Source organism: Rhinolophus ferrumequinum, chromosome 11, assembly GCF_004115265.2.
Source record: "Rhinolophus ferrumequinum isolate MPI-CBG mRhiFer1 chromosome 11, mRhiFer1_v1.p, whole genome shotgun sequence".
NCBI classification, from domain to species: domain Eukaryota; kingdom Metazoa; phylum Chordata; class Mammalia; order Chiroptera; family Rhinolophidae; genus Rhinolophus; species Rhinolophus ferrumequinum.
In genome coordinates this window covers 57142595-57159112 of record NC_046294.1, presented here as the reverse complement: position 1 = coordinate 57159112, position 16518 = coordinate 57142595, and the positions used below count along the sequence as shown (strand labels likewise).

The following is a 16518-nucleotide window of genomic DNA, read 5'->3' as shown; positions in this document are numbered from 1 at the left end:
CCACTATGAAACAATTCTGGAAGTGATTGTAGACAAAAACATAAGAGCCTTTTTTCTGAAATATAATGTATTTCAGCATGCTCTAAACACCAAATCTACTAAATACGAGTCATGAAATAATATTACACCCATAAAATGGTTCCAAAAGAATGTAGGTAAAAGTCTCAAGAATTCAACAGTGTGCAATGTATAGGGTCTCATTTTTATTGTTTTGAATTTATTGTCGTGTTCAGAGAGTAAAAATATTTTCTCTTAATTTAGTTTTGTATGATACAAGTAGGATTTTTTTCTTAAGATATGTATTAGCCAGCTTTGATTCTGGTAATTTCTCTCAAACTACAATGCTGCCGAGGTAAAAGGACTGGGGGAAAACTCGGTAACATTATTTTCTTGGTCTGTTGAGTCAGCATCAGACTAAGAAAATTGAATCAGCCCTCCTAAGCGGAAATTGCAATGTTACTGAGATGACATCATCATGAAAATGTTTTATGACCTAAAAGAAGTTATCAGTTCCTTTATTCTTAGGCCCTGTGCTGGCAGTTTAGATCAGCTACCATTTTATATATGCAATATTTTTAAATAAAGATGCAGTGAGTTCTCTAAACAGTCACAGATTTTAAATTATGTAGTCATAAAAAACATCCTTTATATTTTTCTGTGTATATAGATGTTATATGAACCTCCAATATAATTAAACGTATTATTGCCTATGGCAGGCCCTATCTATAGTTATTTCTTTGTATTAGATGATCGTTCTTATATTTTGTGGGATTATGTCTGTTAATATTAGGTCCTGTTTAGAAACAAAAAATGACGTTAGTTTAAACAAGATAGTTTATTTTTATCCCACATCAAAGAAATCCAGAGGTAGCTAGTACAGAAGCAGTATAGTATCACTCCGTATCTTCAGTGACACAAGCTCTGACATTGTGCTCCACTATCTATATTGTTTGCCTTCATCCTCAAGGTTACTTCATGGTTTAAGATGACCACTGAAGTCCCAGCTATCATACATGGGTTCCAAGTCAGCAGGGAGGAAGTAGGAGAGAGAGCAGTATTGCAGAAGTCCCAAAAAATCAGCTTCTCTTCAGGCAATAAGTGCAGGATTCCCACAAAACCCTTTGTTCAAATCACATTGTGTTGGACATCTTCATGGGGCCACATCTGCCTACAAGGGAGGCTGAAAAAGTCTTTATTACAGAAAAGGTGATCAGCAGAAAATGGGGTTTCTATTAGTAAGAAAAAAGGAATAAGTGGATGTTTGGGAGGCTATCCAGCCATGTCTACCAAGCAGCTGTATCTCAGAGTGGACCTCTTGTGATAATCTACCCAGAATAATTTCCTTAGATCCCCCTCATTTTTTATTTGATTGATATTTGTGCAATTCATTAATACAGAGCCCTTTCCAAGCTTAATTTTTGTGTGGACAACCACATTTTAGGTGCAGAAAAGACTGTGATCTCCCAAGGTGTTTTCTTTATCTGACCGACACTGTGATTCTTTCTGTCTCCAAGACCATGGGAAATTTGTGCAAATCTTCATAAAGTTGAAAGTGTCAACAAAGCAAAAACAGACCCTCCCCCTGCCAAGAATCAAGAACAGTATCCAATCTGGCTATTTTAAAAGGTGTATTTCAGTAGCTAACTGAAAGTGTCTTTCCTTTTACATCAAGTAATTCAACTTATAAAACCTGACTTAAAAAACACTTTTTAAGAATGATTTTGCAGCTGCCTTTATTAAAGGCTAGTGTTTACCATTATAAATTGTGTATATGTATAACAATAAACAGAAACTTACAAACCTGCTAGGTTTTTCTGAAAATGGAGTACTTGTCTTAAGTAAGAATGTAGAGGGTGCCAAAAAAAAAATGTATACACATTTTAAGAAAGGAAAAAATGTATTAAAATTGTAATACTCAACATATACCAATAACAAAAGATGAATGCGAGTCATGTGTATGCATTTTTTTGGCACCCCAGTATATGCCAGCTTCCCTAAAGTAAGAATAATTTTGGCTATCTCATTTAAGAAACTCAAAGTTCTTCTTGTAAATGTTACTATATTAACCGCTAAGATAAAACAATCCAACTCTGTAGTAAGGTACCTCATCTTACCACTGAGATAATTATTCTGGAGGACAAAATAGTCATCTGTGTTCCTCCTGCCAATCCTCAGCCCCTCTGCAGTGTTATACAAAATAAACAAATCAAGGCGTCTCTCTCTGTGTGGTGGAAAGCTTTGTGTGAGGGAAGAATCCAATTCTCTAGACGGTGTGTGTAAGCCATGACTGGCCCACAGTAATATAAATTAGGTAAAGTTTGTTTTTAATACTTTGCTTATTCTCCTTTCCTCCCTGTTCTTTTTCTCCCTCAATCAGTTCAGGAAGCATTGATTGAGCATCTCTTATACATTAGGGACCACTTTTGGGGGCTGGAGCTACAGAAACACAGACTGTGCCCTCACTGAGTTTGCCACCTACAGTTCCTGGATCTCTGCTTAGGCACCTGGCTACCACTTGCAGCCTCTGGAGTCTTGCAGCCCCAATGGGTTCGAACAGACTTGTGTCCTGACCTGCTCCTTACTTTCCCAGTCAAGCTTACTCTTTCTGGGTCCAGGGCCCAGTCTGCCAGACAGTTCTTCCATTTAAATTTATATCTTTCTTTTTTTATTGTTGGTTTCATGTGTACAAAACAGTATAATAATGAGACATTTACACACCTCACAAAGTGATAACCCCAACAAGTCTAGTACCCATCTGACATCGTGCATACGTAGCTATTACAATATCATTGACTATACTCCTTATGCTGTGATTTTCATCCTGTACTATATATACAGAGGGTACCAAAAACATGTATACACATTTTAAGAAAGGAAAACAAAAACTGTATTAAAATTGTGATACAATGAATGACCCTAGCATTCATTTGATTAACGCCGTCTTTTGAGCGAACATCATGCTACCGTAATTCTATTCTGCCGTAATTCAGTTCAACTTCTCTGATGATTAGTGATGTTGAGCATCTTTTCATATGTCTATTGGGTAGCTGTATGTCCTCTTTGGAAAAATGTCAGTTCAAGTCCTCTGCCCATTTTTTAATTGGGTTGTTTGGATTTTTTGGTGATCAGTTGTATGAGTTTTTTATAAATTTTGGATATCAACCCCTTATCAGATGTGTCACTGGCAAATGGCTTCTCCTATTCAGTAGGATGTCTTTATTTTGTTGATGGTTTCCTTTTCTGTGAAAAAAACTTTTTAGTTTGATGTAGTCCCATTTGATTATTCTTTTGTTTGTTTTCCTTGCCCTAAGAGACATATCAGTAAAAATATTACTGAGGGTAATGCCTGAGAGTTTACTTCCTATATTTTCTTCTAGGAGTTTTATGGTTTTGGGTCTTCCATTTAAGTCTTTAATCCATTTTGAGTTTATTCTCGTATGTGGCGTAAGAAAGTGGACCAGTTTCATTTTTTTGCATGTATCTGTCCAGTTTTTCCAGCACCATTTATTGAATAGACTGTTTTTACCCCAATGTAAATTCTCGCGTCTTTGTCATAGATTAAATGATGATATAGGGATGGATTTATTTCTGGGCTCTCTATTCTGTTCCATTGATCTATATGTCTGTTTTTATGCTAATATCATGCTGTTTTGATTTCTATGGCCTTGTAGTTTGATATCAGATAGTGTGATGCCTCCAGTTTTGTTCTTTTTTTCTCAGGATTTCCATGGCTATTTGGGGTCTTTTATGGTTCCACATAAATTTCAAGATCTTGTGTTCTAGTTCTGTGAAAAATGCGATTGTTATTTTCATAGGGATTGCATTGACTCTATAGATTGCTTTGGGTAGTTAAATTTATATCTTTCAATTATTATCTTAAAAGGAAGATATTGATAGCAATTTCAGACCATATATTAAAAATAGGGGATAGACCTGTGAGGTTTTTTTATTTTGTTTTTGTTTTTGTTGTTGTTCTTTTTGCCAAGGACTTTGTAGTACATGGATCTTTGACAAAAAAAAAAAAAATTATGGGTAAAATTTGTCTGATCATACTATATATGATTGTAAGTAGTAACTATAAAAATGTTGCTGTTTTAGATAATGTTTCAGTATCCCTAGATTAATTCATTTAATAGAAATTTTACTAAAATGATTATTGTCTTTGTAGAAAATTCTCTGAATCGGTTGTTAGGTGACAGTCTATAAAGAAACATTTAGAGGAACCACTAAAATTATATAAGCTATTAGAATCCTAGGTAAGGCCAACACCTTCCCAAAACATGCAATATAAATGTAGGAAGTTGTATTCCTATATTTGTTTCATAATTCAATAAATGTCCTCATAAAATTTATGGTGTAACAGTGGCAATAATAAATTAAACAAAACAACCAACAAAGGTTATTTCATGCTGAGAAAAAAATTGTGAAGCAGAATAGGTGCTGTGAAAAATAACAGGGTGTTCTGGCCAAGGTGGTCAGAGAATGCCTCTGTGAAGTTCACATTTAAGATGAGACTAAAGTTTAAAAAGGAGCCATAGAATATAATCAATAATGTTGTAAAGATTTTGTAGGATGTTAGATGGGCATTTGTCTTATTAGGGAGACCACTTCATGGATGGTGTAGATGCCTGACCGTTGTGCTGTACACCTGAAGCTGAAGCTGAATAATACTGAATGTCCAGTATAATTATTACATATATATATATATACACATATATATGGTCACTAAATGTGCAGTACAGCATAGGGAATAGAGTCAATGGAATTGTAATAGCTATATACGATGTCAGAGGGGTAGTAGGTTGGGGGAAGGGGACTATCACTTTGTGTGCAGTATAAATGTCTAACTATTACATTGTTTTGTATACCTGAAACTAATAAAATAAAAATAAGCCATGTCAGAGGATCCCTAAGTTTGGCATTTCAGATTGGATATCCAAAAAGGCATGGCATTTATAGGTTGATTATGACTCTGTTGAGGTATTTGGCATATGAATTTCAGTCCTGCCAAATGTGCGCTGAAGTTCTAATTTCTAACCAGAGATCCTGTTTCCTAAAAAGACCCTTAACTCAGGCCTAATGAAGCCCATAACACTGTTTCGGGTCTTTACTTGTGCATATGGTGAAATACTACTAGTTGCACAGTGGTCCAGTGTGTGTGCTAACCATGCATCTCTTTCTCTTCCTCTTGTATCACCAGGCCTCCGGAACCTGTTTACAGCACTGTGAACAAACTGTGTGATAAGCCTCCTTCTCCCAGGCACTATTCCCCTGTTGAGTGTGACAAAAGCTTCCTTCTCTCAGCTCCCTACCCCCACTACCACCTAGGCCTGCTCCCTGACTCTGAGATGACCAGGTACTGCATGCGCTTCCTCACTTCATCTTCTCGAAATGCATGTGCTTCCACAATGATGAGTGGGTAGAATCCTCCTCTGCTCACTTCTCTTGCACTCGACATCTTCCTCAAGTTGGAGAGATGTCCTGCTGCCTTGGTGCAATGGGAGACATTAAGAACATTGCCCCCTTTTTTTTCCCTGGTGTTTTCATAGCGCACTCAGACATGACCACATGATGCTCCACATGTTCTTGGTCCCCTGCATTTTTAATGACCTGTTAATTATATTTTTCCAAAAGAATTAATTTTGAAATTTAATTAGTGCTATTTCCCTTAGAAGAATGAATGAACATTTATTGAGTACATGTTTGGATAATATTTAATAAGCACTTACTGTGCTGCAGGCATAACATAGCCTAAGAAATAGGTACTATTATCACCATTTAATGTTTTAACTAAAGTATTAAATTAATGCCATAATTTAACTGACTCCTTCAGGTATTAAACAACTTGTCCAAAAGCTACATAAGTAGATGGTTCTATCTAACCACAAAGAATATAATCTTTACAGTATGTTATCAAGCTAAGTGATTACATATGTTCTCTTATTTAGTTATTCCCATATTTTATGTATATATATATATATACATATATACATATATATATATATATATATATATATATATATATATATATATAATATATGTATAAAGGTCAATGAAGTTAAAGTATTGTCCTTAGTACTATATTGCCAAAAAATGTAGATTCCAGATTTGACCTTAGAATGCTGAGTCTTTCTACAACTTTATAAACAAATTATTTTAAATCTAAAAGTTGGACTTAGTTTTGCATTAATATTCTAAAGCATATGTATGGTAATAATAAAACCCCATCTTCACATAGTAAACGAAATCAGAGAGAGAGGGGAATAAGAAAAAGAGAATCTAGTGTTCCATAAGGTAGTTCCAATTCAGTTTAAATCGAGAGCTCGCAATTGTAATGTTCCTAGATATAATGGGATGCTTAATATAGTTATATTTTCAGATAGAATATCATCATATGTCTTCATAATATTGATAGAGCTGAGAAAATATAGATTTTAGAATGATTCAAAGGGAAAATGACTATATCAAGAGAGTCCCCTTAGAACGTTATCTCTACTTTTTGATATTTCCAAATAATGTTTTGAAGTCAATTACTGACTTCTCTGGGGAGTTAAATAACCCATTTTAAATTATATCTAACATTTCTAGAAATAAATGAGAAGACATATTTTTGGCTATTAATCAGCTGGGGCATTTTCACTAATTTGCAATAATTAAACCCTAATAACATTTGAGAATGCCTTGTAAATATTAATTAAATCCTCCTATATTTTTAACAAATCATAAAAACTATTTTTTTATACAGTGAACTCTATGATTTTGAAGAGAGCAAACTCACCATCGCCATAGGGAAGTGAGAAGGTGCACACACCTGCAGGAACCACTTTCTAGTACTTTCCGCATCTGTAGGCAGCTAGGTAAAGGCAGCTCACCATTACTGAGCTCTTTCTCTGTGCCAGGGATTTTATTAAGCACGTCTTATGAATTATTTCTTTTAACCTTGACAGTCACCTTGGGAGGTAGATGGTGTCACTGTCTTCAATTTACAAATAAAACCGAGGCTTGAGAAGTTACCTGATGTGCCCGTGATCATCCACTGATGAGTGGCAGGGCTGGGATTCACACCCAGGGGACCATTAGCACCCACATCAGCGCAGACATGATGGCAGAGATGTCTTTGCTTGCTTGAAAAATTCCCCACCCATTTCTCTTTTTCTTTTCTTTCTCTATTTTTATCCTGCCTTCTCATCTCCCTTCTTCTGGCTCAGTGTCAATGATTTTGTTTTGTTTTGTTTTGTTTTGTTTTGTTTTTGTTAACCTGTGCTCTTTTATGGTAAACATAAAAGTTACATTTCTTGCATTCCACTAGGGATTTTGATGCATCCCTCCTTAAAACTCACCAAAAACAATAAGCAGATGATAGAATCTACATTTTGGGTGAGCCCACCAGATATGATTCCTTTTAGTCCACTTTCTGTAATCTGTAATATGAAAACCACAGGGTTTACTTTTTAATTTTATTTTTCCAAAATTAAAAAATTATAGTATAATGTTGAATATGTCTTTTTTAAATTAAACACCCTCAGCAATCCAAAATACATCAGTTCCCAGCCCCCACCCTCTATCCCCCCTTTGGGAATTTTATTTTCTATTCTAATTCTGTTCCCTTTTTTTTCCCTTTTTTTTTTCCTTTTTTCATATTTTATCCTTCATTGCTAGAAAAAGAAATCACACAGGCACACACACACACACATTTTAGTGGTATTTTTACCAATACACTGATATTGTAATTCTTGATTTCACCCCACTTTGTTACCCTTTCACACTTTCTCAATTCAGTAAATGGCACATACATCTAGCCCATTATCCAAGCCAAGCACCTGAGAATTATATTGTTCTCCTTCACACCCATCATCCAATTATCTTCAACTCTTGTTAATTCTACCTCCAAAATGTACTTCAAACAAAATGTACTTCAAGTCTATTTATTCTCCTCCACTTCTATTTCCACCACTGTAAGCCAAGCCTCCATCCTCTCCCATCTACAATAGCCTCCTAATTGGTCTCACCACTTCCCCTGTCATCCTCCTGGTTTACACTCAGTGCAGCCAAAGTGGTCTGTAAAAGTACAGATCAGATCTCTTTCTCTCCTTTTGCATTGGTATAAAATGCAAAATCATTAACATAGCATCCAAGCTATGCATGATCTCACCCCTGCCTGCCTCTTAAACATCTTCTCTTTGCTGACCACACTATTTACATTCACAAAAGGCACTAAATCTCTTCCTGTCTCAAGCGCTTCACACATGCTCCTTCCTCAAACTGAAAAGCTCTTACACTTCGCCTGGTTAACTTCTGGTCATCTTAGATCTAAGCTTAAATTGCACTTCCTCAGAGAACCTCCCTGAAAGAGAAAATTTGGTCCCCTATTGTATTGCCTCATTTTTCGTAAGATGCAAGCAATTTATTATTGTACATTTATTTATGTGATTTTTAAACTAAATGTCTCACTCTGTGCTGTAAGCTCAGTTTATGGAATTGTGTCTATTTTGCACACTGCGATACCCTTAACACTTAGCATAGTGCCTGGCACAGCACGAGCTCAGAATTATTGAGTAACTAAATAAACACGGAAATAAAATCATCGGCAGACAAGCAGACAGATAGCTGTTCCAGGAACAGGTCATGGTTCAAGCTGTGCTTTACTCAGTTCTTAGTAGGTACATAAAACAACTCCAGAAATTGATGAATCCATGCGTGAAAACAAAAACAATAGACTAGATTCACTGTGTATTGCACTTTCACCTTACGTTATCTTGTTCGTCAGTGTCCACATTATAGATTCACTAGGTAACAGTTCTTCACGAAGACTGAGCCATTCCTTTCAGAGGTTATTTATTTCCTCTCCAATGGGAAATATCTCTCTGAGCAGATGTTTCTTGAAATTTGGCCAATACTTTAAGAAATAAGTTCAAGGAGTCTAGTTCCATTGATGACACCATCACTTGCTTTTTCCACTGTGACCTTAAATAACTTAGAGAATCTCAGAGATAGGTGAGAACTTAGATAGACAAACCCTTATTCAACTCTAGTAATGATAAGGAACCCAATCCACTGTCTTCATGGGTCCACGTCTTACTTCTACTCTTGGTAAAACAAAAGTATTTTGGAAGATATTCTGCCCTGAAAAGGATATTATAAGAACAAAGCTATCAATTCATTCAACCAAGATTTATCAAGCACTGACAAAGTGCAAGATCCTATATTTGGACACTTTACAAAGGTGTAAACTAAAAAAGCCAACCAAAAAATATAAGAAAGGTTAAAGAAATGCCTAACCTTTACATTGCAATATATGGTAATATGTATTTTTCAGGGCATTTGGAATATACCAGTCTATTTCAGAAGCACACACATACCATGTTTCCCCGAAAATAAGACCTACCCCAAAAATAAACCCCAGTTAATATCATCAGCCAGACGGACGCATTTAGTACGTTATGACGATGTTCCGGAAGGTGACATGACTGTGTTTGAATAAATGTAGATTGTTGTACATGAAAAAAATAAGACACCCCCTGAAAATATACCCTAATGCGTCTTTTGGAGCAAAAATTAATATAAGACCCGGTCTTATTTTCAGGGAAATATGGTATGAGACCCGGTCTTACTTTTGGGGAAGCATGGTAATGCTACAGCAATTACTGTCTCAGATTAGGATATGAGCTACCTCAGTGCAAATTACATGTGAAACCACTTATGCACCAGCTTGATCCCAAATAAGCATTCAGGAGAATGGAGGCCAGTCAACAGAAGCTAGAAGAGTCAATCAATCATCTGTATCCTCTGCATTTCAGTGAGAATATCCAAATTCTCAACTCTGAATCGATAGCAAACATCCAGGGATGAATTAGTTGTATACACAATTTACTTCTATGGCATAATCTAAAAGAAGACAGAGAAATTGCAAATTTTTCTTAGGAAAGCACTTGGAATTACTTAGCAAAGTGCCAGCTCCTGAGGCTACAGATTATATTTTGAGTAATTGACTTTTCAGACCTTGCAAAAGCAAGAAATGAGCAGAGCCTGGATTCAAACTAACATTTGGAGCTCCATGAAAAACAATTGGGATTACTGTGGGGCTCCTGTTTCTTTTTGTTGTTTTTGTTTTGTTTTGCTTTAAGGTAGTTTTTGATGTTCTAATTGGTTTTCTACTTTGGGAGAATGGTAAATTATTCACCTTTTGATATCCCTAGAGCAAGGGGAACACTAGTCTGGTTTGTTTTCTCAACATGTATGGCATAGTGTCATTTATCCTTTTACATAACTAGTCCTAATTATTGTTATTTTGAGATAAACCAGATGAAGGCTAATTAAAATATGTTGGCAGATTTGGGATAGGAAATGGATTCTGAAGTATTATGGGATCATGAAACATCTTCACTTGTTGAAGAGTATAGATTCATGAGACTTCAACTAGGTACGAGGCATGATCCTGGCCAGGGATTCAAAGGTGAATAAGGTGTGGTTCTTCCCCCGACACAGTTCAAAGACATGTGAATGAAGTATTGATGACTGTGGGTTGTGATATGTATCTGCCAAAGTCTCTCCGTTTCTCCAGTGCATCTATCTCTAGGTAACTAAAGTCAGACTAGTGTAAGAAGTAGTCATGGAAGCAGGCATGATCTTACTCTGTCCTTTCTGCAGAGGTTTGAACATGCATTCAGTAATGTCTCCACACCTTGTTTCATCAATTCCTAATCATTTATAAGAAGCATTGTTTATGGGATTTACCCTTACCTTCTCATAGGTCCATCTGCTAGTATACTTACAGAGCTCAGCATCCAGGTATAATTCATTCCCTTGGTAGAAATCATAAAGTTGGCAGCCTCAAGCCATTCCCAGTTTGGGGACAGAAAGAGATCTTTATCTCACAAGACCTCAGCCATTTGGTCTGGTGGTCTGTCTTTGGCAAGTGTTCTCTCCTTGCAAGATAATAGAAAAGTTGTCTGCGCCTTTAATGTTTTAACTGTCTTGAAGTCTGTAAATCCAAAATCAAATATAAGATCTAGACATAATAGTGCTGTAATAGAAGTACATGTGAGTCTCTAAAGATAAACAGAGGAGGAATCAGACAACTCTGCCTGTTTTTCTGAAAGTTTCCAGAAAGACACTGAGCTCATCAGTTGGATGAGGGAAGAAATGTGTTCCCCGTAAAAGGCATAGCACAGTTAAGCCTCGTGGTGTATAAAGCACATGCACGCTGGAGCTCCCAGGAGTTTTGTGTGGCTCAAGGTTATTGAGTGGATGATAAAGTTGGAGACATGGCCAGCTGCAGATCACAAAGGGCCTTACTTGGTAAGCTGAGGGTTTGGGACTGTGCTGTAAGCAGTGAAGGGTTGTTGAAGAGTTTTAAAGCTGAGCAAAGACATAATTCAATTTGTGTTTTTAGAAAGATCACTGTCAGCTCTGTAGAAAGAGTCTGAAGACTAGTTAGCATGTTCGTGACAGTGGAAATCCTGAAGACCTAAACTGAAGCTGTGGCGATAGAGAGATGAATGGATCCAGAATTATTTATCAAGTGGAACATGTGGTACCTAGTGATTGATTCAAGGGGGAAAATTTTCTAGCTTGGGGTATTCACGTAACAATGCTCTCAGAGACAGTGAGCATTCTTGTCCACAATAAATGCACTTAAACGTAGAACTCTGTAGAAGGAAGTTCAATAGAAGGAAATAGAGGCAAAGTATATTAGAAGGTCTCTTGTTTGAGATGATGGCAATCTGATATCATGGAGGAGACAGGGATTGTGTCCAGACTCTCCAGGTTTGAGGCCATCCTTTGGCCCCACCAATCACAAGCATTTAGCTAAGCACTTCATCTCCCCCCGAGCTTCCACTCAGGAAAGGGGGGGAAATAATCCTATCTGTACTATTGTCTTCATAGGGTTGCTGTGAGGATCAAAGGAAATGGAGCAAATGAACTTTCCTCTATGCACTGTCCACCTTAGTTATTATTGTTTCCATGTGCTTATTGTATTTTAAAGCCTTGAGCTTGTGTATATTTATTTTTAGTGCTATCACAAATCAGGTGAAAAATTTTTATCAGCACAGGTAAATCCCCTGAGAGCATAAGAAAGCTGTATGTATTTATGCATAAGAAAGCTACTGATGCAAATTTCGTCTATCATTTTTAGCAGCAATCCTTCTTGTCACAATAGGCAAAGCCATATATTTTCCATTGTATTTATACCTTTATAAGCTCCCTGGGAAAAGTAACGTATTTCTAAAGCCATATGTGAGACTTCATACTTCTAGAGGTAATTTTCTTTCTTATCTACTTATGTAGCAGTATTTCTATCCTACATGTAACTTTCTAGGGATGCAGACAAAGTAACAGTTACTCTGTGCAGCACTGATAAGTAGTTTGCAGTTTACATACCTACCTTATCGTTTCTAATAATCCCGACAACTCTACAAAGTGTGGGTTTTAAGCTAGCAAGAGGAGGGTCCAAGACTCTAACCAGGACCCCTACACCCAGCTCGTGTTCTAATGGAACCTAATCCCTCTCTGGCCCGCACACCACAGGGCAGTTCCGCGCTCAGTCTTCCAAGTCTCAAAGCCACAGTGCTGGGAATCTCTGACCTGAAAGAGAAATTGAACCCTGTTCACACAATTTCATCTGAGAAATAGAACCATTAAGAAGAGAAAGAAGGTGCTTAACAAATCATTGACCTTCTTACGCCTTTAAAAAGCTGACATACTCTTAAAGAATCCTTAATTCCATTGTTAATTAAAACTGGGAGAGGAAACCCCCGGGACCTGGCTCACAAGGCATAGCCTCTTCCCAAGTGTATGCAGCAGTTTCTTCTTCAAAGGCTTTCACTGCCTGTTTGAAGTAGGTGAGCCCTAAACCCAACTTGAATTAAGGAAAATGAGGTGAGATTAATTGACTCCACAGGGTCCCAGAGGCCGCTGTAGCCATATTCCCTTTTATAGCCTCTTTTCTGTGCAACTACTGATATATGCAAGGGTTAACACTGAAGGAAATACCTCCTGCGTTGAAATTAATGCATTCTCTATGCAGATACTTTTTATCAACATATGCTGTTTACTGTTGCCCTTGCCCTTCACTTTAATATATATATATATATATATATATATATATATATATATATATATATATATATATATATTAGGGTGATGTTTTTTTCATTAACAATTCAAGATTTTTTTTAAAGCACATTTAAAATTGCATTGTATAGTTAAAGAAACAAGGAAGACAGGGAACTCAACCCCTCTCAAAAGCTCTCATGTACTCTTCACAACAACCCTGGGAGGTAGATTGCGTGTGGGAGGCTCAGAAGAGCTGTAAAATGAACTCAGATAGGTCTTATTCCAAAATTCCTGTTCTGTGATATTCAAATAACTCTCTGTGATGAACCATTCTAAATTTAATTGATTTGTTAATAAAAAAGAGCCAGAGTACTTAATCTACCTGAGATATTATGAATATTTTTTCTTAGTTTTAACATATCTTTTTTTGTGTGTTGAGAGCAATTTTTATATTTACTTTAGTAACCATTATATTATTAGGTAGCAATAAAAAAAACCCTGAAGAATAAGCATAATTTCAAAAGCAATCCTCTATGGAGACAAAGTAGCTGTGAGAAAATGCTATGCAAAGTCACTATAGCAACAAATATAGGACCTCAGAATCAAGACAGTACATTAGACCATAACACCCACCACGTAGATATTAATTAAAACCACTAACATGGATTGAGTGCTTTTATGTGCGAGGGGCTGTTCCAAACTTTTATATGTATTAACTTATTTTATCCTCACATTGTTAGCTCTGATCATTCCAATTTTATAGAAAACATTCAGTACATACTTTAACTAACAAATGGAAACAATGGGATGAGATCGTTGAAATTGAGTACATCGGGACTGAGACTGCTGATTTCATAAGAGCAAGATCTTTGTTTTACTTACTGTTGTGTTCCCTGTTCCCAAAATGGTTCCTGGCATGTGGTATTAATAGTAATAGTGACAGTCATGATGGAGATGAGAATGATAAAGAAGGAGGAGGAGGAGAAGAAAACAATCACTATCATTTATATAATCTTATTACCTGCCAGGCTGTACTTTACACCAACTAGCTCATTAATCCCTACAGAGATCCAGAAAGGTGTTATTATTATCCCCATTTTGCAAGTGAAGATATTGATGTCTGAAGAGGTTAAGTGGTCACAATGATAGGATTCAAATCTAAGCAGGATGGTACCAGAATCTGTGTTTTTTAATGTGCTGAATGAAAATTTATTAAATGTTATTGTTGTCACACATAGCACTCCTCAAGTATTGGATTGTGCTTGATAAGAAAGTACCTCGTTTAACTATAGTCAAATTTAGATAGAGAGAGAGAGAGAGAGAGAGAGAGAGAGAGAGAGAGAGAGAGAGAGAATGAATATATGGTTACAAATCTTGACTCTAGGATCAGTGTCAGGGTTAGAATCCTGACTCCACAACCTCCCAGTTCTGTAAACTTCAGCAGCAGCTAACCTCTCTGAGCTTCTGTATCTTCATCTGTATAATAGCAGTAATTGTAGTATCCATCTCATGGGGTTGCTATAAGGATTAATGAGGTTACATATAAAGTGCTAAATAAATGCCTAATAAATATGAAGTGCCCTGCTAACATTAGCTATTGTGTGTGTGTGTGTGTGTGTGTGTGTGTGTGTGTGTACGATATAATGTGACTCCCTAAATAGAGACTTCAGGCTGAGGTGGGAATGAATTTTTATTGAAAGACTATTATAACTGGCTGTTTTCATTCATGGCCTGATGTGTGAATCCAATGAACTGCAAAGGGAGATGAACGTTAGGGTTGGCAGTATGGGAGCAAGGGCTGTCTGTGCAAGACTACATACATTTATATAGAGATCCAAGTATTTAAAAACGTAGACTGTTTTGACTAACGGATCAAAATTTACCTCTCAGAGCAGAGAAAGTAAATCTTTAATTTCAGCTCTGTTAATTCAGTTCTGTAGACTTTAAGCTCATAGAAAGTTGAAAGGATTCCTAGAACAGGGCTTTTAAAGTCAGCAGGATGTGTGTTAAATTAAATACTAAAATCTAAGATCACTCTGTTCCAGAGAAAATAAATACATTAGAGGATAAAGAGGAATTTTATGGTTTACTTTAAAAGAGGAGAGGGTATACTGGACCTCGCTAATCCAGACAGAGCCTGTGTCCGAACAAAATAAAACAAAACAAAACAAAATTTTCCTTTCTTCTGGATGAAGGACAAAATGTGACAGGACCCAAATGTGACATGGTAAACAGAGTCCAGGCTGGATTTCAGCCCTAGCTCATTCCTTTGGCCGACTGTTCTTGTGAACAACTTGCCTAAAAGAATGGATTAGCCCAGACTGAGAATGGGGATGGAGGTAAGAAACGAGAATCTTATTTCTCTTTGTTATTATCGTCTCTTGCATATTCATTCTAATGTGCTGCTTGCTTTTTTATTTCTCTGGCATAACTATAAGGATATCATTCTGTCAACCTTATAAGTTTAAAATTAACTAGAAGCTAATACAGGTTCAGAGATGAATGACATCCTAGAAATAATTTAATCCAACCTTTATGGGTTCCAGATGAGAAACCTGTCACTCAAACCAAATATGTATTAAATGCCTATCGTGTGGTTGATACTTCTGGGAGTACACAACCCAGGCATAATTGAACTCTATTTTCAGGAAGTTTAGGGATCATTGGCCCCAGAGGATTTGTGTTTGTTTGTTTGTTTGATGGATATAAGTGACAGCTATCGGTAATGTAAAAAAAAAAGTCTAGAATTTTATTATGGGTTGTGTTTTTCAAATACATGTGAATTTTACTCATCTTTCAGCCTTATTTATTTTAGATCTATCCTGATTTTTCCTAGTTATTACAGCTATAGATTTATATTCATTGGTCTCTAGGTCATTCAGACCTTTTTCTTTTTTTTCTAAAGATTTCTATTAAAATACAGCTAACATACAATATTATATTAGTTTCAGGTGTACATCAGAGTTGTCCAACAGTACCCACCTCGTACTATGCAGACTTATTACCATATTATTGGTTATATTCCCTATGCTAAAGAAGTGATCACCATGATAAGTCCGACAATCACCTGACACTGCACTACACTATCACAATATCATTATATTTCCTATGCTATCTATGCATATTACATCCCCAAGACTTATTTGTTTTATACCTGGAACTTTGAACCGCTTAGTCTTCTTTATCTTTCCCTTTTTTAAAATTTTTCAATTAGAGTTGACATTCAATATTATTTTATATTAGTTTTAGGTGTAGAGCACAGTGGTTAGACAGTTATATAATTTAGGAAGCGATCCCCCTGACTAGTATAGTACAAACCTGGCCCTATACATAGTTATTGCCATATTATTGACTATATTCCCTATGCTGTAGTTTACATTCCCATGACTATTGTGTAACAATCAATTTCTACTTCTTAACCCCTTCCACTTTTTCACCCACCTCACCAACCCTCTTCCGTCT

The 16518-nt window shown here is 36.3% G+C and overlaps 1 protein-coding gene across 21 annotated transcripts in view; it reads left to right on the top strand.

Annotated features, from left to right (window-relative positions):
* Positions 1-16518, top strand: part of DLG2 (discs large MAGUK scaffold protein 2) — a 1874701-nt gene that overhangs the window by 1435086 nt on the left and 423097 nt on the right. For 16 of the 21 annotated variants that reach the window (XM_033121658.1, XM_033121660.1, XM_033121664.1 and 13 more), the window contains one exon: positions 5201-5356. The exons of the other annotated variants lie outside the window; for them this stretch is intronic. In XM_033121658.1, the coding sequence (XP_032977549.1) occupies positions 5201-5356 (156 nt within the window). The remainder of the gene's footprint in view (positions 1-5200; positions 5357-16518) is intronic. 21 annotated transcript variants of the gene reach the window in all.